This window comes from Opisthorchis viverrini (genome assembly GCF_000715545.1).
Source record: "Opisthorchis viverrini unplaced genomic scaffold opera_v5_235, whole genome shotgun sequence".
NCBI lineage: Eukaryota > Metazoa > Platyhelminthes > Trematoda > Opisthorchiida > Opisthorchiidae > Opisthorchis > Opisthorchis viverrini.
The window spans coordinates 28,330-50,903 of NW_008751887.1; the positions used below are offsets into that span (position 1 = coordinate 28,330).

A 22,574-nucleotide genomic window follows, 5' to 3' on the forward strand; every position below is an offset into this window, starting at 1 on the left:
AACCAAGTACCGGTAAACGGTGAGTTTCATTCGGAAAAGGTAGAGTCATAATAGACCCCGACAACCCGTAACACGGATGCCGTTATGTACCGAATACCTACAGTTTTAATCTTGTCCCATTTTTTTACCTGTACAGGTCACGCTGACCGTGCAGTGTATGCCCCAGTGGAATATTAAACATGAGGGTCGTTTTGGTATCGTGACGACAGCGAAAGGGCAGAAATGGTTTATACCAAATAAATGATCGGCAATGTCATCAGAAGCCAGCTATTGAATACCAGGCTAACAATTAATTAGGAAGCAACTGAGAAGTCCAAGTTCAAAGTTTTGAAAAAAAGAGCTTGTAGGCATCACTGAGGTTTGTTGAATACATTAGGAAGTCAAGAAGCGGTGTGGGTCACGAATATATTTCTCTTTCTAAACCCCGTTGTCAATCAACCAAAGACACCTAATAGGACCTTATTTCTTCCGTCCATCCTATGGAAGACCCAAAATGGCAGTTAAACGCTAGCTGAAGCAACATAAGCCGTACTGGCTTCTTCTTGTCAAAACAAAATTTGTGCGCAAAAAAGAGTATTCATCGAAATCTGTGAAACTTGAGTTCAAGCGGAGCATAAAGCTGATAAAAACTCGGGGACCGCGTCTATCTGATGAGCCCCAAGGAGGACAAAGCCGGCCGTGGGCTGTCAAATAATTTTCAGCAACTCTACGAGTAGTGTGCCACGTCTAGACACTAATAATCATTCAGCCGTAACACCCTTCTGGTATCTAGTTTCCACATCACCCGGAAGAACCACAAGGCGTGAGATACTCCAAGGTTGTTGAAGTCTACACATACACGGCCAAGACGCAGTGGTTGGGTTCGAGCCAATGAACTTCCGGTCTGCAAGTCAACGCCCTAAACACTGAATTATCTCGAACATCCCCGATTGTTTAGAGGTGCCCAAGAACTAGGGTCCATAGATATATTGGAAAGAACGCAGGTGCGTGCAAATAGGGTCTTGCATGATAACGCCTACCTGGAGGTTGTGTACATTACAGTTCGTGCAGAGATTTTGATAAACGGAACAAACAACCTAACTGATCAAATTTACCCAACACACGAACCACATTCCTAATACTCATCTCAGCCGTAGTGCCGTACAAATTCCACTTATCATACTTTGCAGCCTCAAATTGCCTCCAAATGTGGCTGCTTCAGAATAATAGCCCATCAGATCGCCGAGTCTATCGATGAACAACTAAACACTAACTCTGGCGTTGAATGAACGTGTAAGCAGGTGGGAAAAGGGCACGTGATATGCTCCGTTCACGAGTTACGTCTAGCACTCATAAAAGTTGCGGGTGCTGGCAGGTGTACATAAGAACAAGTTCTGAAATTACTTAGAGAAACGGGATTGGTTAAGTGGACAGCGAAATCACCACGGAATTGCTTCAGAAGGAAGATAAACACTCATACCCAGTGCACGACTCAGGGCTTCCGTCGTCACCTCGACAGCCAAGCGCAAGAAAGCCCGAGACTTTTGTAAATGAGTTGATGCTGCCAAATTTCTCCGGTTGTGAGCGCTGCACACACTGTCGACCAGCAGTGGCAAAAGATTGGCCGATAACTGCAAGGACACTTGAACCTGAGAGATGGAGATTGAAGTAGTGAACCAGTGAATAGGACAACGAAAAGGGGATACTTATAATACTTGACCGATTTACGTTGAAACAGAAACAACGTGAGTGACGACGAACGAGGGGATTCCGAAATGATGATGAACAACCACAAAACTGCATGCTGTGGATGCTGAGCCAAAGGCAGCGTATCGAGTGCAAACACTTCGTCGGTCGAGGTGAAGGCCAATCCATCGACAGGCGGTGAAGTGCAACAGCTGAAGAGAAGCTATTCACTGCTTAGCTGAAGTAGCAAAACTAGGGGAAAAGTTGTGGTAGTTGGCGAGTAAAGCTGAGTAGGAACATTTTAATCCACTCAAAAATGATACTGCTACACGAACATGGAAAGTTTAATTAAGGCCCTACAGTAAAAAAAACAAACAGAAAACTACCTACTATGTACACTCCGAGGGAGCGCAGCCTTAAAAAAACAATATAGAATTGAGTCTGTAAGAATATAGGATTCGCCAACTTGCTGAGAATTAAGGCCTACAGTAAAAAAAAAAAAACAGAAAACTACCTACTATGTACACTCCGAGGGAGCGCAGCCTTAAAAAAACAATATAGAATTGAGTCTGTAAGAATATAGGATTCGCCAACTTGCTGAGCGACACACACATTAGAGAACACGTCTGAAATGCACAAAAAAGCTCCGAGATTTAGCAGCGCCTTGTTGAGGCAGATTCGTGGCACACTAAATTACCACCCCAAAATTGAAAAGTGGGCTGTTTTGGTGATTACCCGTTTGAAACAACAAGTGAATTCACCAAAGACCCAAGATAAAAAAGCGACGATACTGAGAGATGGTGTAGCAACATTTGTCAAAACGAAGCCCCGAGCGTTCTACCCTCAGAAACAATCAGCGGAAAATTCTGGTCCATCGTCTGATACGAAGTTAAGTCTTGAACAATAACAGGATCATTTCGATTGTGCAAAATTGCCAGCTTTCAAAATTTTAGCCGCAAGCTTATTCGCACGGCAAGTGTTTGAAATAACCAGAAATCACGATGACCGGACACGTGCGGTCTCAAACGAACCAAGAGACGTGCACCCCGATTGGTCAGAATATAGAAAATCAGGTTCTTCTCTTCAGGTGCCTTCTCAGGTTGACACTCCTTCCCCATTACGAAGAGTGCAGTTTGAATTTGCGGAAAATTATGTGATCACTCTACCCAAGCGAGAAATCGCACATCTTGATATACCACAGTGGGCAGAACAGTAACTCAAGGACCCACATAGGAATTGCGAACCTGTGAATGGAGAATTCACGGAAATCACTGAAACCGGACCTCTGCATCTCGACTTCTCGTGTCTAGCCTCGAGCAACCTGACAGTATTTCAACCTTTGTGCTTCCTTCGGGTAGCATAGCAGTTAGGCACCGCTACAGCTGAATGACGATAGACCGGAGGCAGCACAATGAACAAAAGTATCTTGAGCTCCGAGAAGGAAAAGCTGGATACTTCGGGACGCAGTTTTATCTGCCCCAGAACGTGCTTCAAACAGTACACGGGTGAAAATCTGTTGTCTGATATCACCCAGATTGAGGAGGAAATCGAGCCCAAACGATGGACTAAATGACTAAAATACCATTCTAACACAAGCAAATCAGTCTCCCTAGCCTCGAGAACCTGACAGTATTTCAACCTTTGTGCTTCCTTCGGGTAGCATAGCAGTTAGGCACCGCTACAGCTGAATGACGATAGACCGGAGGCAGCACAATGAACAAAAGTATCTTGAGCTCCGAGAAGGAAAAGCTGGATACTTCGGGACGCAGTTTTATCTGCCCCAGAACGTGCTTCAAACAGTACACGGGTGAAAATCTGTTGTCTGATATCACCCAGATTGAGGAGGAAATCGAGCCCAAACGATGGACTAAATGACTAAAATACCATTCTAACACAAGCAAATCAGTCTCCCTAGATTATCCTAGCCATTTTACCGACTTCCAAGTAGCCGAAATCCAGGATTTATCTCTACAGATGTACTGTTGAAAGTGGAGCCTAGGAGTAGGAGTAGTGACAGGAATCGAACTGCTTCTTGGAGTAGGGTTTTGATGATCCAACACCTGAAAAAAAAACTTGGCTACAACCACCGGATCCACGACGTGAAATCATGTGCACCGTACAGGATGGCTGTGATCGGAGGTGATCGAAGTGGAAACAATATGGAATGGTAATAGAAGAAGCGAAGCGATATACCAAACAAGAAGTTTCAAGAAGCTTACGTTAGCTTCCAAACAGGCAGCTTGTAGGAGATCCTGCAAAACTGCATGATTGATTTGAACGGAGGAGTCGGATTCGGCATGTGTGATTGGTCTGGTTTCCGGGGCTTCGGTGAGGGCATGCAGGTGAGCGGATGCAAGCCACACAGCGAAGTTGTCAGGATCAGCGGCTTGAAAATGCGCAAGTAGTGAAGTGGCAAACTGTGGAGAGATTGAACACACGACCATAAGCTTTCACACTATGGGGATAATCAACAATGCGCAAGTAGCATCTGAGTCAGAAGCTCACCAAAAACGGCAAAATTTGGTGAGGAAAATCAACTCACCTGAGATCGTCCTTGATGCAACAACCTTAACGCAAGGCTGGTACCACCTTCAGTTATCTACAAGAAAGATATTTCAAGATCATTTGGAAGAAACTTAGGACGTAGGAAGAATAGATAATAACAAAATCAAGCGATTTCTAAATGACTAAAATCTATCACGGGGGTCGGTTTACGTGGATACTAAATCCCACTTAAAATCTATTATACCGTAGATCCACTACAAGCAACGACGGAAGAATGCAACAAACGCTGACACATCGTTCAGCTTCCGGAGGAGACCCTATGAATATAGAAAATAGAGGGATTCTCGTTCGAGGAACCGATGCGCAAACAAAAAACACCGGTATCTCGAGCTCAATCACAATGTAGGTACGTAGGATTGAGTGGATCTTTGCTGAAAAGGTGTGCCGCGGCTTCACTATCGTTGTTAACCATGTACATTCCACTGAAACCTAGACCCCTGTGGAAGCGAAGTCAAAAATATCCATCTAATTAGCTTGCCACACACAAATTATGGGTAGGTAACCCTAAGAACCCATCGACCCCGGAGAAAATAAGCAAACTGGGTGCCATAAAACACAAGTTTCACCATCAACAAAACACTCGATCCGGCGGACTTCAAAAGATTATGAGTAAAGATGGATCAACATTGCAGCAAATGGCTAGGCAGCCCAAGTGACGTGGCTCTGACGTTGACTAGCTCAATGACAGCTGACTTCTCCGAAGGAAATTCATGGAACTTCCCATTTTGTAGGTTCTAAGCATCTTTTGTAGGTAGTGATGATTAGTCTTGCAGAGTAGTTAGCCACACCCCTGAATAGCTGCTTGTGACCGAAAGGTTCAGTCTACAAATACTAGTCAGGCGGTCACGAGTTCGAATCTTCTAGAGATTCGTCGAATGAGCCGTTTTAATAATTCTCAACAAGGATGAAACAGCTGTACAGTGCCTCTTAGCTTTCCGGCGCAGACTAACTACACTTGAAGGATGAAACCTCGGTTGACATTTCCAAGTTTTGTCATATTATCAACAAATTAGGCCCATAAGCCTGGAAGTATCGTACGTCTACCTCAAGTTTGTGAGAAATCATTAGCAGTCATAGCATCTTATGAAACTCGAGGATTATCCCAAACAACATCTTCTAGAGAGAAAAGTGAAAACCCGTAGCCGTTAGTTGCGGGTGGTTGGTCAACAGTGCAGTTGGCTTGCAGAGTTCGTAACACGTGACCTAGTGTTGAATGACTCAAGTGTTCAAATATTCTCTATAAGGATAAACTCTGAATTCCACCGGGATCCGAGACACGCTAACCGCCAACAATTTCCAGTAGGAACGTTCATCTGTTTTGCTTCCATCGCTGTAACACAATAGCCCTCATTCGGTTTCCTAAGAACGAGTTTATCTGCAGACGTACAGCCAAAAAAGTGCCTACTCAAAGTATGTTAGTTGACAGGCTATAAGTGTAATACACTAGTCAGACAAGCAGTAATCAGCAAATCACCCATTTGGGTTTGTATGCATTCAACCATGAACACGGAAAAAATAGTGAGTAGACCAGTAAGCGGAAACAGACAACAAAATCGAATAGAAGAACATCGTAAACGAAAGATTCAGTTGGGTTTCAGGTGAATCTTCCGTGAAAACCAAATTGGTACGCAAATGTGTATATTTGTAGAATCGAAACTACTCACGGTAGGACTGGCCAACAGAGCCTGACATAGACAGTAATCAATTTGAGCATCGAAATCGCCTGAAAGCAGAAGTATGGAAAGAATGATGGTACACACTGAGTCAACCAGTTTGAATTTCGACAGAATTATATATCCCAACCTAAAAGTGTAGTGATAGTGGTCGGATTTCAGTGGTGTAATGATTCTGTGGGCCATACTGGCCGAAATTCAGTTCAATAATGTTCAGAGATGGCCGAAAAGCGAACACGGAGCAGTCCTCGTACAACCAGGACAAATGGGTAAGGAAATGTGGGCATCAAGAACAACACGCTCAGAATACACAACGGCATGCGCAATGGTCATAGACGCATTGCCCGGTATGGTCAAAATACTTTAGTTAAAAATAAGAATCCGCTACTGCTCAAGAGGCATCCGCCGTGCGCAGCAGCACGAGGAGTCGGAATTCCATGCCTGAACCCTGCGCCTTCGAGTGAGATCAATCCCCGCGGCCTGCGCAGAGGCGTGCCATCATTGAGACGGTTACCTGTTCAATTCGAAGCGTCTCCAGGTCGAACACTGCCGCCCAAGTACAGAGTCCGTATGTTGCTGTTAGTAGACGAATGCGCCTTTTTTTCTGACGAGGTCCGATTCAGTGGCATTTTGCTTAAATATAAGTAGTTGATCTTTTATCAGTCTGCAACGGGAATTCAACGCAAGGCACCATATATTCATCTATATGGTTGTGAGATTGTGTGCTGCCCCGATTCCCCTCATCTTGTCAACAGACTATCCACAGACATGACACCAGACAATGACAAACGCAAGAATTGCAATGTTCATAAAACCATTTGGTCGTTTGAGAAACGCGTACGGAGTAATCACCACTTATGTATAGATGCCAAGGTTGCAGCTTGTCGAGTTGTTGTACTGCACGAGAGCGATAGCTGGATGCCATAAACACGGCATGTTCTGGTGGAGCCTTCCATTAAAACCAAATTGGCCTGGAAAGAGTGAAAATCGCGAATATATTACCAAGTTTACCAGCATCCAGTACGGGGCTACTGATGCCGGCTCGCGAACGAGATCAGGTTGGTGAGCAGCCGGAAACAGGAAACATGCTATCAGCTGGTTCCACGGACCTCAAATAGCTTCAAAAATGGTATGTTGTTTCTCAAATATCGTTCTTTCTTGATACACCGATGCAGTGAACCTTTCTAGACACAAAGTCGGTGTTAGAGGTGTGGAGAAGAGATAAAAGAAACATCAATTCCAAAGAGGTTTTGTGGACGTATGCCATTAACCAGGCCGATGAAGTTATCAACCACGACGATTACTTCCTCTCCATACTTAACGTCTGGGCTTAACGGTACCAAGACCTGAGACAATAATTCATACTTCCCAATTGTGGAGCACAAGCCAAACGGAGCATAGCCATTTCGGTCAGGTGCTGTAAGTTTCGAAATCCTAGTCCTGAGCAAATAAATGAAACGAAGGTCAAATTTATGACAGGAGGGATAAAAAGACCTTGATTATGGACAGAAACTGGACAGAAACGGAAGTGAGCTTTAAACATTAAGAACTGCGACGGCCATCAAAGATAATCTGGGTGGAAGATTCCTCAAAAGAGTTGGGAATCGAATCTCGGCGGGAAGATCCAAAGACAGACGATACCCATTTAAAAGGGGTAGAAGAAGTGAGTAGAGGTTCATTCCGCTTGCAAACGAATCAGAGATAGACGACCAAAAAAGGGTCAGTCAAAACTGGAAACTCACCACCCACGACGGAATGCAACATTGCCAGTCCATACCAAGCCTTTGATCGTAGAACCCCATTGATTGATAGTCTGTCACGTACTCGTTGTTCCTCGGTTGTGTCCATTCGAGAAATTTTAATTACTTCTGATATATCTTCGTCAGCATCTTGTGCATCCAGGAACCGTTGGTCAAGCGCAGCGGATGTGTCCAGAACGTTCAGAGCTTGCTTCAGAGAACTTTCGGAAAGTTGCAGCAGTGTATCCAACGTCAATCCAGATGAGGACTTTGATAAACGAGATTTACGCAAGTAAGTGGCATGACTGAGGCAATGGAGACCAAGCGTAATCAAAAAGCAACCTCGGCTGACAGCATGAGATTCGGTTGGCGTGGCGTCAGGAAGCGGACAGGGGCTAGTTTTGATTTCTGACCAACGTTTGAATGCGCCAGCAAAGTAACTACAAACAGAGAAAGTAGACTAATTGAGCATCATCAACATCTAAGCAGCTCTCCCCTCCGGTACGTCCACATGAAAGTTGAGCGTGACCAGAACCAGCTTTTCTAAGGGAATGATTCGAAAAATCCCCTATCACGTCTCACGTACAACCCATCTTGGAACCCACATAACTGTTCCAACGTAAAGATTAACATTACTAAACTAGCTTTTCTCCAATCTAAACATGAAAATCACATCACATGAAAAAAAAGTCGTATCCCAACACGTGTCCACTAGGTTTGCTTCAATTTCAACATAGAACATGGGTTTTACCATGATTGAGAACTATCAGTAAGGCACCTGTACTCCATGCTTCCTAACTGTTGTGATTTACGTAGGCACTCCCAGCAGAATACCGTTATCCAGCTCCGCATTAGACGAGCTATTAGGCCTAATTCATGTGAACGGGTCCGACAGACAAAAGTTCGCAGAAACAGATGCACAGCAGTTATGTCGAATGCGTAGTGCATCCTTCTTGAAGCATAATAGTGAAGCGAGTTAAGAGAGAGTAAAGGAGAATGGTGGTATACACTAACTTGAAAATCAACTTTGCGTGAATCAGCTGAATGAGCTACACAAAGGCCGCTTCAGTTGTTGCAATATTCGAGATATCGAAGCATGTTGCCTTGACAGAACGCACTATTCACAAGGTCGCTGAAAGTGCTTTGACAACCGGTTTAGTCCTTCGGGGGCTCCGTCAAGCAGGTTCAGTCCCCAAGTTTACAAGGAAATTATGCTTTGCTTGGACATTAAATTGTACATAGAGGGCGAAATAAACTGAATTGCAAATTGGATTGACAATAACGGGAATTGAGTAGCGACTGGGTCACTACAAACGAGAGATCTAGCTGATATTGATCGAATCTGTCGTCAACACCGAGTTAGACCACAAATAAGTGCACGACTTCCATTACGTGCAAGTAGAAAGCACAGTTAGTGGAAACTCTTCGACTAGGCCTGCCTGACGAGCCTCGAGAACACCCAATTCAGAAGCGGAATGTCACCAACCATATGAGTGGTGACGTTCTAAGAACGGAGGAATACTTCTCCAGGGTATCGGGCGAAATTAGGGTTGAAGACTTTCATTGCTCTGACCGCACGCAGTCGCCTGGGTACGTTTTCTACGGAGAAAATTTCCTATGTTAATGTGAAATTATTGACGGAAGGCTAGGGTTCTAACAGTAAAACATATAAGAAAATTTTCTAATATTCATCACAGGCAAGGCTCCGAACCTTCGTACATTTTGGTGGTTGAACTCCTGTCCTGATGACAAGTCCCGCAAAATCATTCCCCGTCAGTCACGAATCGAGTACTCAAATAAAAATGTGGACAACAGTAAGGTTGGTTGGTTCTCCACCTTGCGGGTAGTTGACTGATTCGGATAATCAACTGAGAACTGATGGATTATCATTCGGAGGGACAGGACAATTGCCAAGCCAAAGGCGTGGGATTTTATCGAGCAGTTAATGTAAGAGATACTTCGTTTACCGGCAACAGTACATGTCCAAGACATTTATTAAGGTTGCTAAAAAAGGCACTGAAAACCCTCGGTTAGTAGCCCAGTAAAACAACTAGTTAGCACGCAAGACGTGATGTTCAGAAGCACAGCCTAATCGCACACTACATTTGGCCATCCATCCATCCATACAGTACGTAAATTATCGTCCTAACAACCCCCCCCCCTAATCCTACATGTGGCGAGTCCGAACAACCTCGACTAATGTATCCATAATCGTACACTCATGCAAGTGACCAATCATCCAACAATACCTAAATCAAATTGGGAAATCTGATTGGAAGCCTTCACAAAGGAATCTTGTGTGCTATGCATTATGAGGAAGAACATCAATACGGTACTGAGCGGAATAGACTACAAAGAATCTCCAAATTTAATAGTTCCACATGCAAAAGAACTCACAAAAAGGACGGTCAAGCGATGATTGCTGAGTAGCATTATACAAAACTCTTTAAACAAAGAGAGACCCTTTAAGTGAATCGACTGAACATTAAAGGAGACACCGATTTTCCGAAAAATATCTCGTGGTTTTCCGACTAACTGTCGTAAAATCCCAATGATTCTGAGGATGCCTATTTCATTATAGGACTTATTCCAAGTCAGTCACGGAGAGGATGATAAATATGTTCCGACATTGCAAAAAACAATATCGCAGTTTACGAATGGCTAGAATAAGGACAACCTCCAAACATGAACGAGCACGCACATATGCCCACACCCACCGCCCAAATTCATGAGACTGAGGGCCACCGGCAAAACTACACTATATGATAATACGAGTATTTTGAGTGTATACATATATATGTATATTTTGAGTTCCCATTTCGAGTATCAAAACGATTATTTGTTGAAATTCTCAGTAAAAGCACTCACATGCCCGCGAGTATGAATCCAGCAGACAAATCCATTGTTCCCCCGTCCAAATCAATAAACTCCTGTCCCTCAGTGAAGCGCAGCACGGATAAAAACCGGACAGGGACTTTCAAGCTGCAAAAATGGTGAACAGAGAAAAAGAACGTAATAGATTGAACAAAAGGCTGCGATGATTCGGGTTACAGTGGTGAGATAAAAATTGACACTAACGCGCTGTTAACTAGGTGCGAGGGTAGGTGTAAGGTGTTGGAATCTGTTTAAAAAATGGAACCAAAGTTCCAGGTTCGGATTAAGGGCTCACCGCAGCTCAGAGTCGTTCACAGGTGCAAACAGGCTGAAGGCCGACCCCAAGTAGTGATAAGCCCAAACCGGTGTTGGATGACCCAAGGATGACAGCTCAAATACCCTAAAAACGAGAAAACATGAGAATAAGGAAAGAAGGGCGAAACATAGTGCTCATTCAGTGTGACCAATATTATAACTGTTCGGTTGAACAGAATCGTCCAAACTGACTAAACACGAACTTAGGCGAAGAAATGATTTGGTAAAATAGAATGTAAGAAAGCGATAGAACGTCATCACTGACAACTGACGATGGTCAGTGATGACACTGAAGTTTCCCGCACATTGGCGGTTGAGGAAAAACCTTCAGCAACATTTCAACATGTTGGGGAATCGGATGGAATAGTCTCGTTGATAAAAAGGATCTGTGTGGTTCCAAAGTCGGCTAGCCAGTCAAGATAGTTGTTCATACTAGTACCTGTTTGTTCTACTCCTTCTTATTGGTTTTGCAGCACTAATTGGCTTCACTTTTGGGATGCAATGTCCATTCTCAAATCTCACACTATCGACAATGTTCTGTTCTTGTTCATGTGAGATTATTGGAGCCTAATCATCAGGAACACACAAGAGCTGTGGAGTGAAGCAGGTTGCACGCAGTCAGTCCAGTAGCAGACCGGTGTTCTGTTTTTTTGCAACAGCTCCTCGTTACAGGCAAAGAGACAAATAGCCGGATGGTCACGAGAAACACAGGTTGATGCGCTTTCGTATTTTGTGACGATCGCACTATGTTACTGAGTGAGAACTGTCTTTCTGGATCAACTTTTGCTGTCTACAGTAGCACGGTTTGGGGGATGAATGATAACAAGAACAGTCTTACTAGTTGACTATTTATCATGTTCGCCGCCTATTATTTGGGGATCCAAACGCGGCGAAATCCTTTCAATAGCGTAATAGGATGCACTTTAATGTAAATTTCAAGTTCGCGCCATTTTGGAGGATGAAAAGTCTACGTAGACGGAGGTGAAGAGGAAACAATTGCCACAGCTTCGATGAAGCGGTAACCCATTCAATATGGGTCGCAAAAGGTGTTAGGCAGAATTCCGCACGGATCCCGCTTTACCGCACGTCTTTAGGCGCTGCTACGGCCGGTAAGCCTGACACGCACGAGATTGGCCCAGAATTCGGGACACTTGCCGGTCCGGCATCAAGACGAGATCTGATTGGTCAACAATCTGGACCCAACAGCCAATCGTGACCCAGTATTGTCCAAGTGCCGGTTGCCAATGGCGCATCCAGAACGCGTCAGAACTTCCAGAAAGTTATAACCGCTTACGCTATATATACGAAGCGCTGTACAACTGTTCTTGACTTCGTTTTGGGCATTAATAGACCTTGTGCACCTTTGGTGGTTGTTTTGACGTGAACGCTGGCTTGGGAGGCTCAGACCGAGAACTAAGCTGAGGAAAATACCGTTACTACAAAAGGAATTAAATGGAACGAATTGGACGCGGACAATATAGAAGGGATGGTCGTTACACTGCAGAGGACTTCCACACTGGGTATCTCCGCGCATCTGGTATTTTTTGGCTAACCTTGAAACGATGACTACACAATCGATTCTAAACATTCCAAAAATGACAATAACACCCGTCCTACAGGATCCTGTGATATACACCTGAATATCGAATATCAGTCAGCACACCCATTCTAAGTCTTCTTGAGATGTTAAGGTGTGATGACGTAAGGAATGAGTTTGATGGTTTTTCACATAATCGAGAAGGGTCTGTCTTTCTAAAGAGTTTTGAAGCAGTTATTCGGACTGCGTCATGCTTGTATTATGGTAAGTGATGAGTCTGTACCAATATATCTTCCGTAAACCTGTCAACTTGATCAGGTATTGGATGTACTCGTTGACCATTCCACATCGGTCGTTAAGAAAAGTAGACCGGTTTAGTGGGTGAGGTATGTATCACCAGGAAGGAGATCAAGCCAGACGCACTGTAGAGATTCTTTTCGATGCATACCATATCCAAGTTAACGCGTAGCACATGGTCGCGATATTATTATGAGATTTGAATCCCACCAGGCGGTCACTGGTAGAGGCGAAATCGACGTATCTCGTTCCACTTCGTAGCTTAGTCACTTTCACCTGAAGAAGCGCACAAAAAACCTCAGTGTTCCTGACCTGAGTACAGAAAAGCTAATGGCAGATCACCATGTTTAGGTTTCCGTGTTCAAACTAGGATCTTTTCCCGGGTTTCATTTATAGCAACTCCCTCGGTGCGTGGTGATGAGCAGACCTGAGAACGGCAGAAATCCCTCTTTTGGATATGATCGTCCTTCAATATCTTACGCAACACACGGCTTTATCACGCTGGGATTACTCTAGTGAACAAAGCCTAAACAACTCAGAAGAACAGGGATCAGATTGGATTAAGATTGAGATCTCAAGCCTCACATAGTACCCTTAGCACACACACAAACATACATATAGTGCAGCATTTATACCGAAGGTCGGTCATAGTAACAAGCTCTGAATAAAATCGAAGGGGTTTTAAGCGTGACCAGTATGGAGCCATGACTGGTCGACAGATTACGACACTGAACTAACGGTAAACCGACCTGAACTCATCCAGTCAACGATGCATGAGTCCGAAAAAGAAACAACAGGGATGGATGGGATAAACAAATCAACCAGTTGTCAGCGACCTGATCATTTAAAGTGGGTTCGCCATAGTAGGATTGTTTGCCGTGTCCCTTGTCCTCAACTCTCAAATAAGTTTTAATGAGAAGCTGATAAAAAATTCAAAAACCCCCTAAATGTCAGGTGCCCCTTATTGGCAGGCTTCATTGCACTGACAACTCTTAAATCGGATAGTTAAAAGCAAAAAGCAGGACAGATGCAAACAACGGTTCCTGACAAGACTGCGTTTCAAATCTTCGCTAATATTAGGGGATCTTCGTTTTTAAATGCAACCATCTTAGCCAGATCAAAACGAAGTGGTGATATGCACATGGATAGGATTGCAGCTACGGAAAGAATAGTGACGTGGTGTTGGTTGAGTCATAACACGTGGCGAGCGCTCATCATACAAGTTTATTGACACGGATGGCTGGGATCAGTAGGTTTTGTGAAACGGAGTCAATAGATCAGGTTAAATGTAATGTTTTGCTAACCACGATGCCGTGGTGTGTGGATATGAATTACCAAAGCATCAACAGTGCAGTAGTTTAACACGATACTTCTAATAAGGTTCACGAAGACACCTAATTTGAAAAACGATTGTTTATGATCCGCTTGAGCTGTAAGGTATGGTAAAGTCCGGCTGATACGACAAATGGTTACAGGGACCTTAATGTCGGCTTGCTACTAGGCGTAATAACACACTACATTGTTCACCGTCTTTATTCACCTTTTACATTTCTCTCTTCAAATGCAGATGAATTGCTCTTAGCCGAACATCACTAGCTTCAGCGTCCAGCTACCTCGAGATGTGCTTGTTCGTGGGGCAGGTTAAATGGGCAGAACAATAATAGCAACTGCCTGAACTCATAGTTCCATGACTCGTGAACATTGCGATAAGAACAGCGAATAGCTCAGTTTCTGTAAGGGGCAAATAAGAAATGGGTGGTAACAAGGCCTTAACGGTCAACTGTCATGTCAGCCGAGGTGAAGACGATGTATATCGACAAACCATATCGAAGCGTCCAGGTAAAGGTTGTGCAGCCACTGAATTTTCTCTGTTTTACATAGCTGATAGACCCCATCCACCTGTGTTGAAAAACTCACGTAATCAGGGTTTAGCACACCAAATGATCCGCGTAAGGCCCCCGCATCCATTTTCACTTGACTAGACGATCCTAGCCCACTCAACTGCACTGACAATGTCTCCTTGACTGGGGGAGAAACGTTTGCAAGCCAATTGCCAAGCTTGCAGATAAACGACAATCTGATCAACCATCAGACCCTAGCCTATTCACGTGACCTCTTGTCGTTTTGTCTGATTTGCCTGTTATGCATGTAGTGTTTTACAATTAGAAATATTTACCACTCCATAAATTAGTAGGAACCACAGTAAAATATTGAAAAGAATCCCTTCGTTGATATGACTGTTCAGCTGCGCCTATCTCGCTTGGCCGAAGTCAACTGAACATTTGACAACGGCCACAACTCCTTGAGGGTGGGAAAGCATATACATGGAAGAGCTCAAAGACTCGGAAGATTGAACAAACACAAGTAGAAAATAAGAAACTTACTCATTTATGTACTGGAGTAAAGATTCAAACTCATCGATCGCTCTGCCTCGAAGGCCTTCACGAATGTAGGAATAACCAAGGACTAACTTGAATTCAATGAGTTCTGGGAAATAAAAAACAGGGGAGGTTACTCCATCGCTCCGAAATCTACACCATAGATGCTTGTACATGAAATTTGGCAAGCTCAACAGTGTGTGAGCTTAAAAATCTTAATTCAATAATGCATTTTTAAAGAAAACATGATGTTTCTTAGATATAGCTACGAATCAGTACACGGATAAAGACATCGGTATTGAACATCGCGTCTGTACAACAATGGGAGACTGCATTTTTGACGATAAAACAACAGCTCTCTGACAAAACGACATTGTTTTGAGAGTCAACGGCAACCTCTATTGGGGGGGAGATGGTTCAAGTGATTGGAGCGCGAATTTACTGACCGAAAGGTCCATGGCTCGAACATGACCTCTACCTCTCGACTTGCCCTGTCTAGGCTTGGGCAATCTGGCAGTATCTCAGCACTCGTGCTTCCTTCGGGTGCCATGTCGGCAGGGCACCGAAAGGGTGTTACAGCTGAACGAATCTTCATTGTCAGTATAGGCTTACTCAGTAAGTCGAAGCGCGACACTGAAAACTCCTCATCACTAGTTAGAGACAGCAATGTACTGCGTGATTCTCTGTACGTGACAAAGGATGCTTCTCAGGAAGGCACAGGTGTGAGGCAATTTGTGGCTCCATGCAGACAACCTTTTGCGTAAACAAACGACTTATTACTAAACACTGCTGTCAAGCATGACAACAAGAGTAACCAGATGTCCAACATCATGGGTCACGATAGGTGTATCGCTGAGACCGATGTTATGCCGTTTAGACAAAATAATTAGCACACTGCCACACGCTATTCTAGCCTTTCAGTTTCGTTAGTTGCGTGAAACGACTGATATTCTCACAACAAACAAAAAGAAAAGATGTCTTATTTTGTGATGCACTACTCATAAGGTTGCTGAAAACGCCTCGATAGCGCAAGACCGACTTCGCCCTTCTTGGGGCTCATCAGGTAGGCGCAGTATTCGAGTTTCCGTTAACCTTATGTTCCACTTGAAACCAAATTGCACGAAATTAGCGAATATACACTCAGTTGCAAATTAATTTGATTTTTTCGAGAGACTCACCTGAAAACATCACAAACGACAGGCTCACCTGGAACCCGGCTGAATCTCTCGGTTTTGATGTCTCCAGGCCACTGATCTCTTAGACTACAAGCCGTAAACTAACCCCGTAAACGGGCGAGTTCATGGGTGAGAGAAACGAGGCTATGAAGTCGTTTTTCACTCAACCCTGGAGTCTCCACAGATTATATTTTTCAGGATCAAACTATGCATCCTGTGTTTAGAAGTGCACTGGAAACCAACTGGATCATTTTGGGCGGTACAAGTTGATGAAAAAATCTATTCACCTGTCCGAGGGTGTTTTGTTGATTGACGAGGCTTACGAATTGCAACTTGTTAAAATATCCGAATTTCAATGCACTGAAGTGGGGACGGAAATCTTTGGTTTGCTGGTGGAGAAGTTTAAAGCAATGATGTTTGCTTCAAGTGAAGTCAATCGACGCTGAGAAGTCACGGGGGCATCGTATAGCTGTCTCAATATTGATGGGGATAGATAAAACACACAAACAAGTAACCCAATACTGATGTGATAGGGGAAGAACTGGGGAGTGGGTGTATCAGTTATATGATATGCGCATACCTTTCAGAGCAAAAATCAGTAAATCCTTTCTAATTTGCTTCGATCCCAACGCTTGACGAGCACACTGGACACCAAGTTCGAGGTGTACACGGGCGAGGTGGTGATCGCCTAGAAGGCGATAGGCCTTGCCACACCTAGAGGGTCCAAGCCGAAAATAAACGAATCAAATGGCGACAACCATCAGGAATCCAAAGTGCAGCAAAACTGTTAGACTGAAGACTAAACAGATATTGATACTCTACTAACTCTCGACAAAATGCTTGGCCCTTGAGAACATCCCTTAAGATAGTAGACATCAACACTTGAATGCTGACGATACTTCACTACCCTTTAGGCTTGCTAGAATTGTCTTCCTCTGATGTTACACATGCTTCTTCCCCAGTTGCATTAAAAAAAACTAATCGACGTACATCTTCTGGAACTATATATCAAGGTTAGGTAGGCAACTCGATCACAACTGACTGAAGACGTTAGGGGATGATACATCCAGCCCGAAGATCTAAACTCATTCCAACGAACTTAATTGCAATCATGCTACCTAATTGTTACAAACTCAAATGAAAAAGACTCACAAACTTCAGGTGAAAATGTCGAAAAACAGTAAAACGAAGAATGGTAGAAACTCACAATGTTTGGGCGACCGGTCGATTTGGATCAATCTAAAAAACAAAGGGCAATCTGCTCAAGTTTATAACGATTGTTCAACTTTAGGACAAATAATTTCTAGTAAGCCTTCACGGTGAGCGGGAATTGGTACAGTAGAAGTGGACAATAGCCAAAAAACGGATAAATCAGTCAATACTGCTCTGAGAACAGCTAAACTAATAAACAGAGGCTCGGAGAAATAGATCAGTAACGTGGCGACCAGGGATGTGTGACTGAGGTGACTAACGTGGCACAGGTAAAATCAGTGAGCGACGGATGATGAAAAAGGTCTCCTACAAATGGAATTAGATACTCATTAAAAACAACTCGATTTGTGTTAACGGGGAACCCAAATGTAAATTAGCTGAATCTCTCGTTCGTAATAACTTTCAGTCAGAACCATATTCAAGGTATTGGGGTATTTGTATGACATACAGTTACTTATAAAGCTGAAAAAAACTCTGACAAGGAGATACCGATTTCACCTCTATCAGGATTCAACAGGTAGGCCTAGTCCCTATTTCAACTGACAATTGAAGTTATACGATCATTTGGAAATTAGTTTCATATGAACGTGAGACTCAGCTAAAAATCAGCTGTGACATGGTAAACAATATAATTGACTCTAAGATCACCAACGGGATAAGTTCGGACGTTTAGAGTTACCAAGTAGAACTAGTTAAAGTGATAAAAATAGATGCTTACTTGAATAGAATGATTAAGTGTCCTCATCGCTGTTTCATAGCTTCCACGAAGTAGATAGGCCTCTCCTAAGATTTCACGATATAGACTAAAAATGAGGAAAGAACGCAACGGTGAAAACCGTCTTACCGAGGAAAGGTGTACTTTACACCAACAATTTAAACAAGGATTGTTTATATCGATCCGGGCCTTACGAGAATGTTAACGATACGATCTAAGTTACAAAAATTAGGATACATGATCGTATTGTATGTGAAGGGATTTTCTGTTGAGTAAGCATGTGGCAAACGACCATCTAATGAGGAAGGCACTACATCTCACACTGGAATAATAAAACAACAATAGCTCAACCGTAACAACCCTTCGGTGCCTGGCTGCCATGCCACGCGACGGCTGAGATGCTGCCAGATTGTCCAGGCCTATATACGAACAGTCGGACTTGAATCACCGACCTTCCAGTCAGTAAACCCGCGCCCTAAACGCTTAGCTATTTCGAGCTCTCTCATACAAGATTTGGTTGCTTTCCGAACGCTGACAGTTAAGGATCGAAGACAATGGTTTTGAGAGAACTGTTACGTCAGAGCAGGTTCGACAACTGTGGCAATCAGAGATAAACTGTCCCCCGAAGTTCACCAAAAAAAACTGACTAGGGATGAGTTCAATCACGTGGAAAATACTTGAAACCGATTGGGTAGTCATCGTTTCCGAAAAAGTTTGGTGACAATCGATAGATTTATTGCTGGTCAACGTTTCGCTTTTGACACAAAAGCTTCGTCAGGCCAAGTGACTAGGTTCCGAGGTTGATCGAGATTTAAGGCGGAAGGAGAACCAATCAGCTAAGTCAAGCTAAATCTCTGTTGGGTGTCGGCCGAGGGATTTTAGTGTGTTAGAGTGGTTGAACAAGTGTTGGGTCGGTGGGGAAACCTACATGTGTTTGGGTCCTGCCTAGGGTCTAGTTCTTCTGGTTCGGTTCATTTAATGGTTCCTCTTGAACTTCATTTAAACCTTCTGTTAGTCTGTGTGGGTGAGCTAGTGCTAAGAAAGTTGTGTAGGAGGGATGCTGTGACCTTTGGTCCTGTGACTTTCACTGCCTTCAGGTTTGGAAATACCAATCCCGATTGATACGGCTAGATCTCATACCGTCAGTGAACTGTAGATGGCTCAAAAGGCGAAGTATTTCACAGGTTGAGTGGATGTTCCAACTTGGAGGAGCTAGTCAACAAGCGAATGCGTGACATGAAGGATAGACGACGCCATTTGCTGTTCAAGTACGAGTCAATCACACTGCTTATCAGCCGCTCCTAGCCGAACGGTCATGTTAGACTGCTGATAGAAAAGTTGCGGGTAAGAAACTGCCTGGAGTTGGTAATGGCCTCCTAATAATGATGAAACAACTGTACGGTTTTTCGGTGTAGATGGGCCTCACTAGCATGTGAAAATTTTAATTGAAATACAAGCACCACAGCGGTGCGACGAAATGAGCTTCACTCAATTGTGGCACGCCTAAATGTGAAAAGCACTTACCGTTGAATTTCGCCTTGGCTCTCCTCGAATTTCGCATACTTAATCCAATTCTGCATTGCCAGTCTGTTTTTCCGAATATTGTCTTCATAGTCCTTTCGTTTGCGCAGTTGAAAATCTCTGAGCTCTGAAAGACTTGTGATTTTCTGTTGGGGCGCCTTTGGTGTTACTTCAAGTTCTCTTTCCTTTGCTTCACGAAGCAATTGTTCAGCTGTGATTTGAATGGCAGCTGGCATTTTGTTTTTTACCTAAGGAAGGAATTTCAATACGAGGTTGACAGGATTATTACCCTGGCAATCTTTGTTCGTTTTGGCTTTGGAGCCTGTGCACCAGANCAGTGTGATTGACTCGTACTTGAACAGCAAATGGCGTCGTCTATCCTTCATGTCACGCATTCGCTTGTTGACTAGCTCCTCCAAGTTGGAACATCCACTCAACCTGTGAAATACTTCGCCTTTTGAGCCATCTACAGTTCACTGACGGTATGAGATCTAGCCGTATCAATCGGGATTGGTATTTCCAAACCTGAAGGCAGTGAAAGTCACAGGACCAAAGGTCACAGCATCCCTCCTACACAACTTTCTTAGCACTAGCTCACCCACACAGACTAACAGAAGGTTTAAATGAAGTTCAAGAGGAACCATTAAATGAACCGAACCAGAAGAACTAGACCCTAGGCAGGACCCAAACACATGTAGGTTTCCCCACCGACCCAACACTTGTTCAACCACTCTAACACACTAAAATCCCTCGGCCGACACCCAACAGAGATTTAGCTTGACTTAGCTGATTGGTTCTCCTTCCGCCTTAAATCTCGATCAACCTCGGAACCTAGTCACTTGGCCTGACGAAGCTTTTGTGTCAAAAGCGAAACGTTGACCAGCAATAAATCTATCGATTGTCACCAAACTTTTTCGAAAACGAAGACTAGGGATGAGATTTTCATTTTGCTTACAGAGATGTTTAGAGAACTGTGTGTAGGTATGTCTTCAATTTACAAGTTCATGGCTACTTTTAAAGTGGGTTAGGCTAACACGTGAGGTGAGCCAAACACTAACGAGGGAGCTATGACAAAAACAGAAGGTCATAAACGAAAAATGGTCCGGAGCATCAGTGGATTTGAACATTTTGCAACTTGCTGCCTCTGAACAAGAGAAAATTGGATTCTTAAAAAGCGGGAGCGATAGTCTTCTGACTTACGGATTCTTTGGGTCTGAAATGATCACTTTCTGTAGGGCCGGGACGCATTTTGATGTTTTACCCAGTCGTAGGGCAATCAGACCAAAGTTGAGCCACATCTGTTGTGTGAATAGCCTGATCCAGAAGAGAAGTGAGAATCAGCTAGAGGTTACCCGAAATCTATTCAAACCAGAATCTTAATATACTGAAAGAAGAAACGAGCAGGCTGGTTGATCGCAGCTCAAGGACCTGAAACATTCCAAAAGGCTACGGTCGCTGTACCACACCCTCATCGCCGAGACAACAAACAGTGAGGTGATTGGTCAGAGAAAGATTGTTTCTATAGAAACGACAAAGCAACAACAAAAAACAGACATTTCATCTAACCTTTGATCAACTGTAGTGTACGTGTCCAGGGCCGTTTCCTGTCGGGAACATGTGGGGATAGTGCAATGGAAAAATAAACAACAGGGTTGATGAACCGTAAAATTTTTGACAGACAAACTCAAATGAAAGGGGAATCGTTATTCACCTGTTAATCACAGTCTAAACTTAACTAAGATGCTCAGTACGAAGACAAAACAACTGCAGCTACTGAGAAAGATGGGGTCGCAAAAGGGGATGAGCAATATAACTGTCAGCTAAAACTGAAATGAAGGAGGTACGAGAGACTGAAAGCACCTCACAATAAGCAAACCATGTACTCAATTTTCGTGCTCAGTTTACCCAAACCTTAAATCACAGACATTAGTCGACTTCAGTACTTTTAAATTACCAATTTCCAATAGAATCGAAAAATCCACCGTCAATCTGCTATTGGTTGTTCGGATTCAGCGTGAGTGAAGAGTAACCGGTATGTATTGAGGGTTTTCGGCAATGAATCAAGGCAAAAATCAATAAGTAAGGCCAGTAGAAGTTCCCAATACAGAGTAGCTGTCTTCCTCTGGAGGCTCTATCCCAAAGGACCCTAGGCAGGTGGTCACTCCTGCGAGATGAACTTCCCAAGAAGGAAATTTTACTGTAATGGACCAGCTGAAGGTAAAGACGTTTCAGAAGTAACCTCTCCGGAGTGGGCAACCTGGCAGTATCCCAGCCCCCGTGAAACCTCCGGGTGGCATGGTAGCTAGGCACCGAAAGGGCTCTACAGCTGAACGATTTATTTTCTTAATGGCTGGGGACAAACTTACCAACTGATAGTCTTGACAGAGAGCGAGCGATAATTCATAGGCAGCTTCCGGTGAACTGGGCATGAGCGCATGAGCACGCGACAAAGGTTCTAGAGCAGCTCTGGTTTCGAGAACGAGAAAGAATTTTTAAAAATGAAATGAATATTGTACCTTAAATATCCACTTATCATAGTAACACTTCCTGGCAGTATCGCCTCAGAAATCTAGAGGGGGCACAGCGGGAATCCTAAAGTGTCTCGACAGGAAAACAAATATCTCGCGATGCCAATTTGAGATGTCCACTGAAGCATGTAACCCTTCGGATTTCATTCCAGGGCTTTGACATTAATTGGGACACATTACTAGAAATCGGGCCACGTCTATCTATCGAGATATTCGGGGATTTCTACTGTTTTTTTTTCAAGAAGTTCAACTACCATATGAGGAATATAAGGACATTCTAATATAAAAAGTATACGCTGAGTACTGAAGCATATGGAGGATTACACATTCACCGTTGGTGCTGAATTCAACACAGGCTGTCTTGACCAATTAAACATAAG

At 43.6% G+C, this 22,574-nt stretch overlaps 1 protein-coding gene across 1 annotated transcript in view; it reads right to left on the reverse strand.

The window, feature by feature from the left end:
- Nucleotides 1-22,265, reverse strand: part of T265_08656 (hypothetical protein) — a gene marked incomplete at both ends in the record, with an annotated part of 37,437 nt that extends 15,172 nt beyond the window's left edge. Inside the window, 11 exons of the mRNA XM_009174527.1 lie at nt 1,460-1,628; nt 3,885-4,082; nt 4,208-4,264; nt 5,895-5,953; nt 7,646-8,082; nt 10,511-10,624; nt 10,812-10,916; nt 15,050-15,152; nt 16,799-16,932; nt 19,670-19,914; nt 22,033-22,265. Coding sequence (XP_009172791.1) covers nt 1,460-1,628; nt 3,885-4,082; nt 4,208-4,264; nt 5,895-5,953; nt 7,646-8,082; nt 10,511-10,624; nt 10,812-10,916; nt 15,050-15,152; nt 16,799-16,932; nt 19,670-19,914; nt 22,033-22,095 — 1,684 coding nt within the window. The remainder of the gene's footprint in view (nt 1-1,459; nt 1,629-3,884; nt 4,083-4,207; nt 4,265-5,894; nt 5,954-7,645; nt 8,083-10,510; nt 10,625-10,811; nt 10,917-15,049; nt 15,153-16,798; nt 16,933-19,669; nt 19,915-22,032) is intronic.
- Between the last annotated feature and the right edge of the window lie 309 nt (nt 22,266-22,574).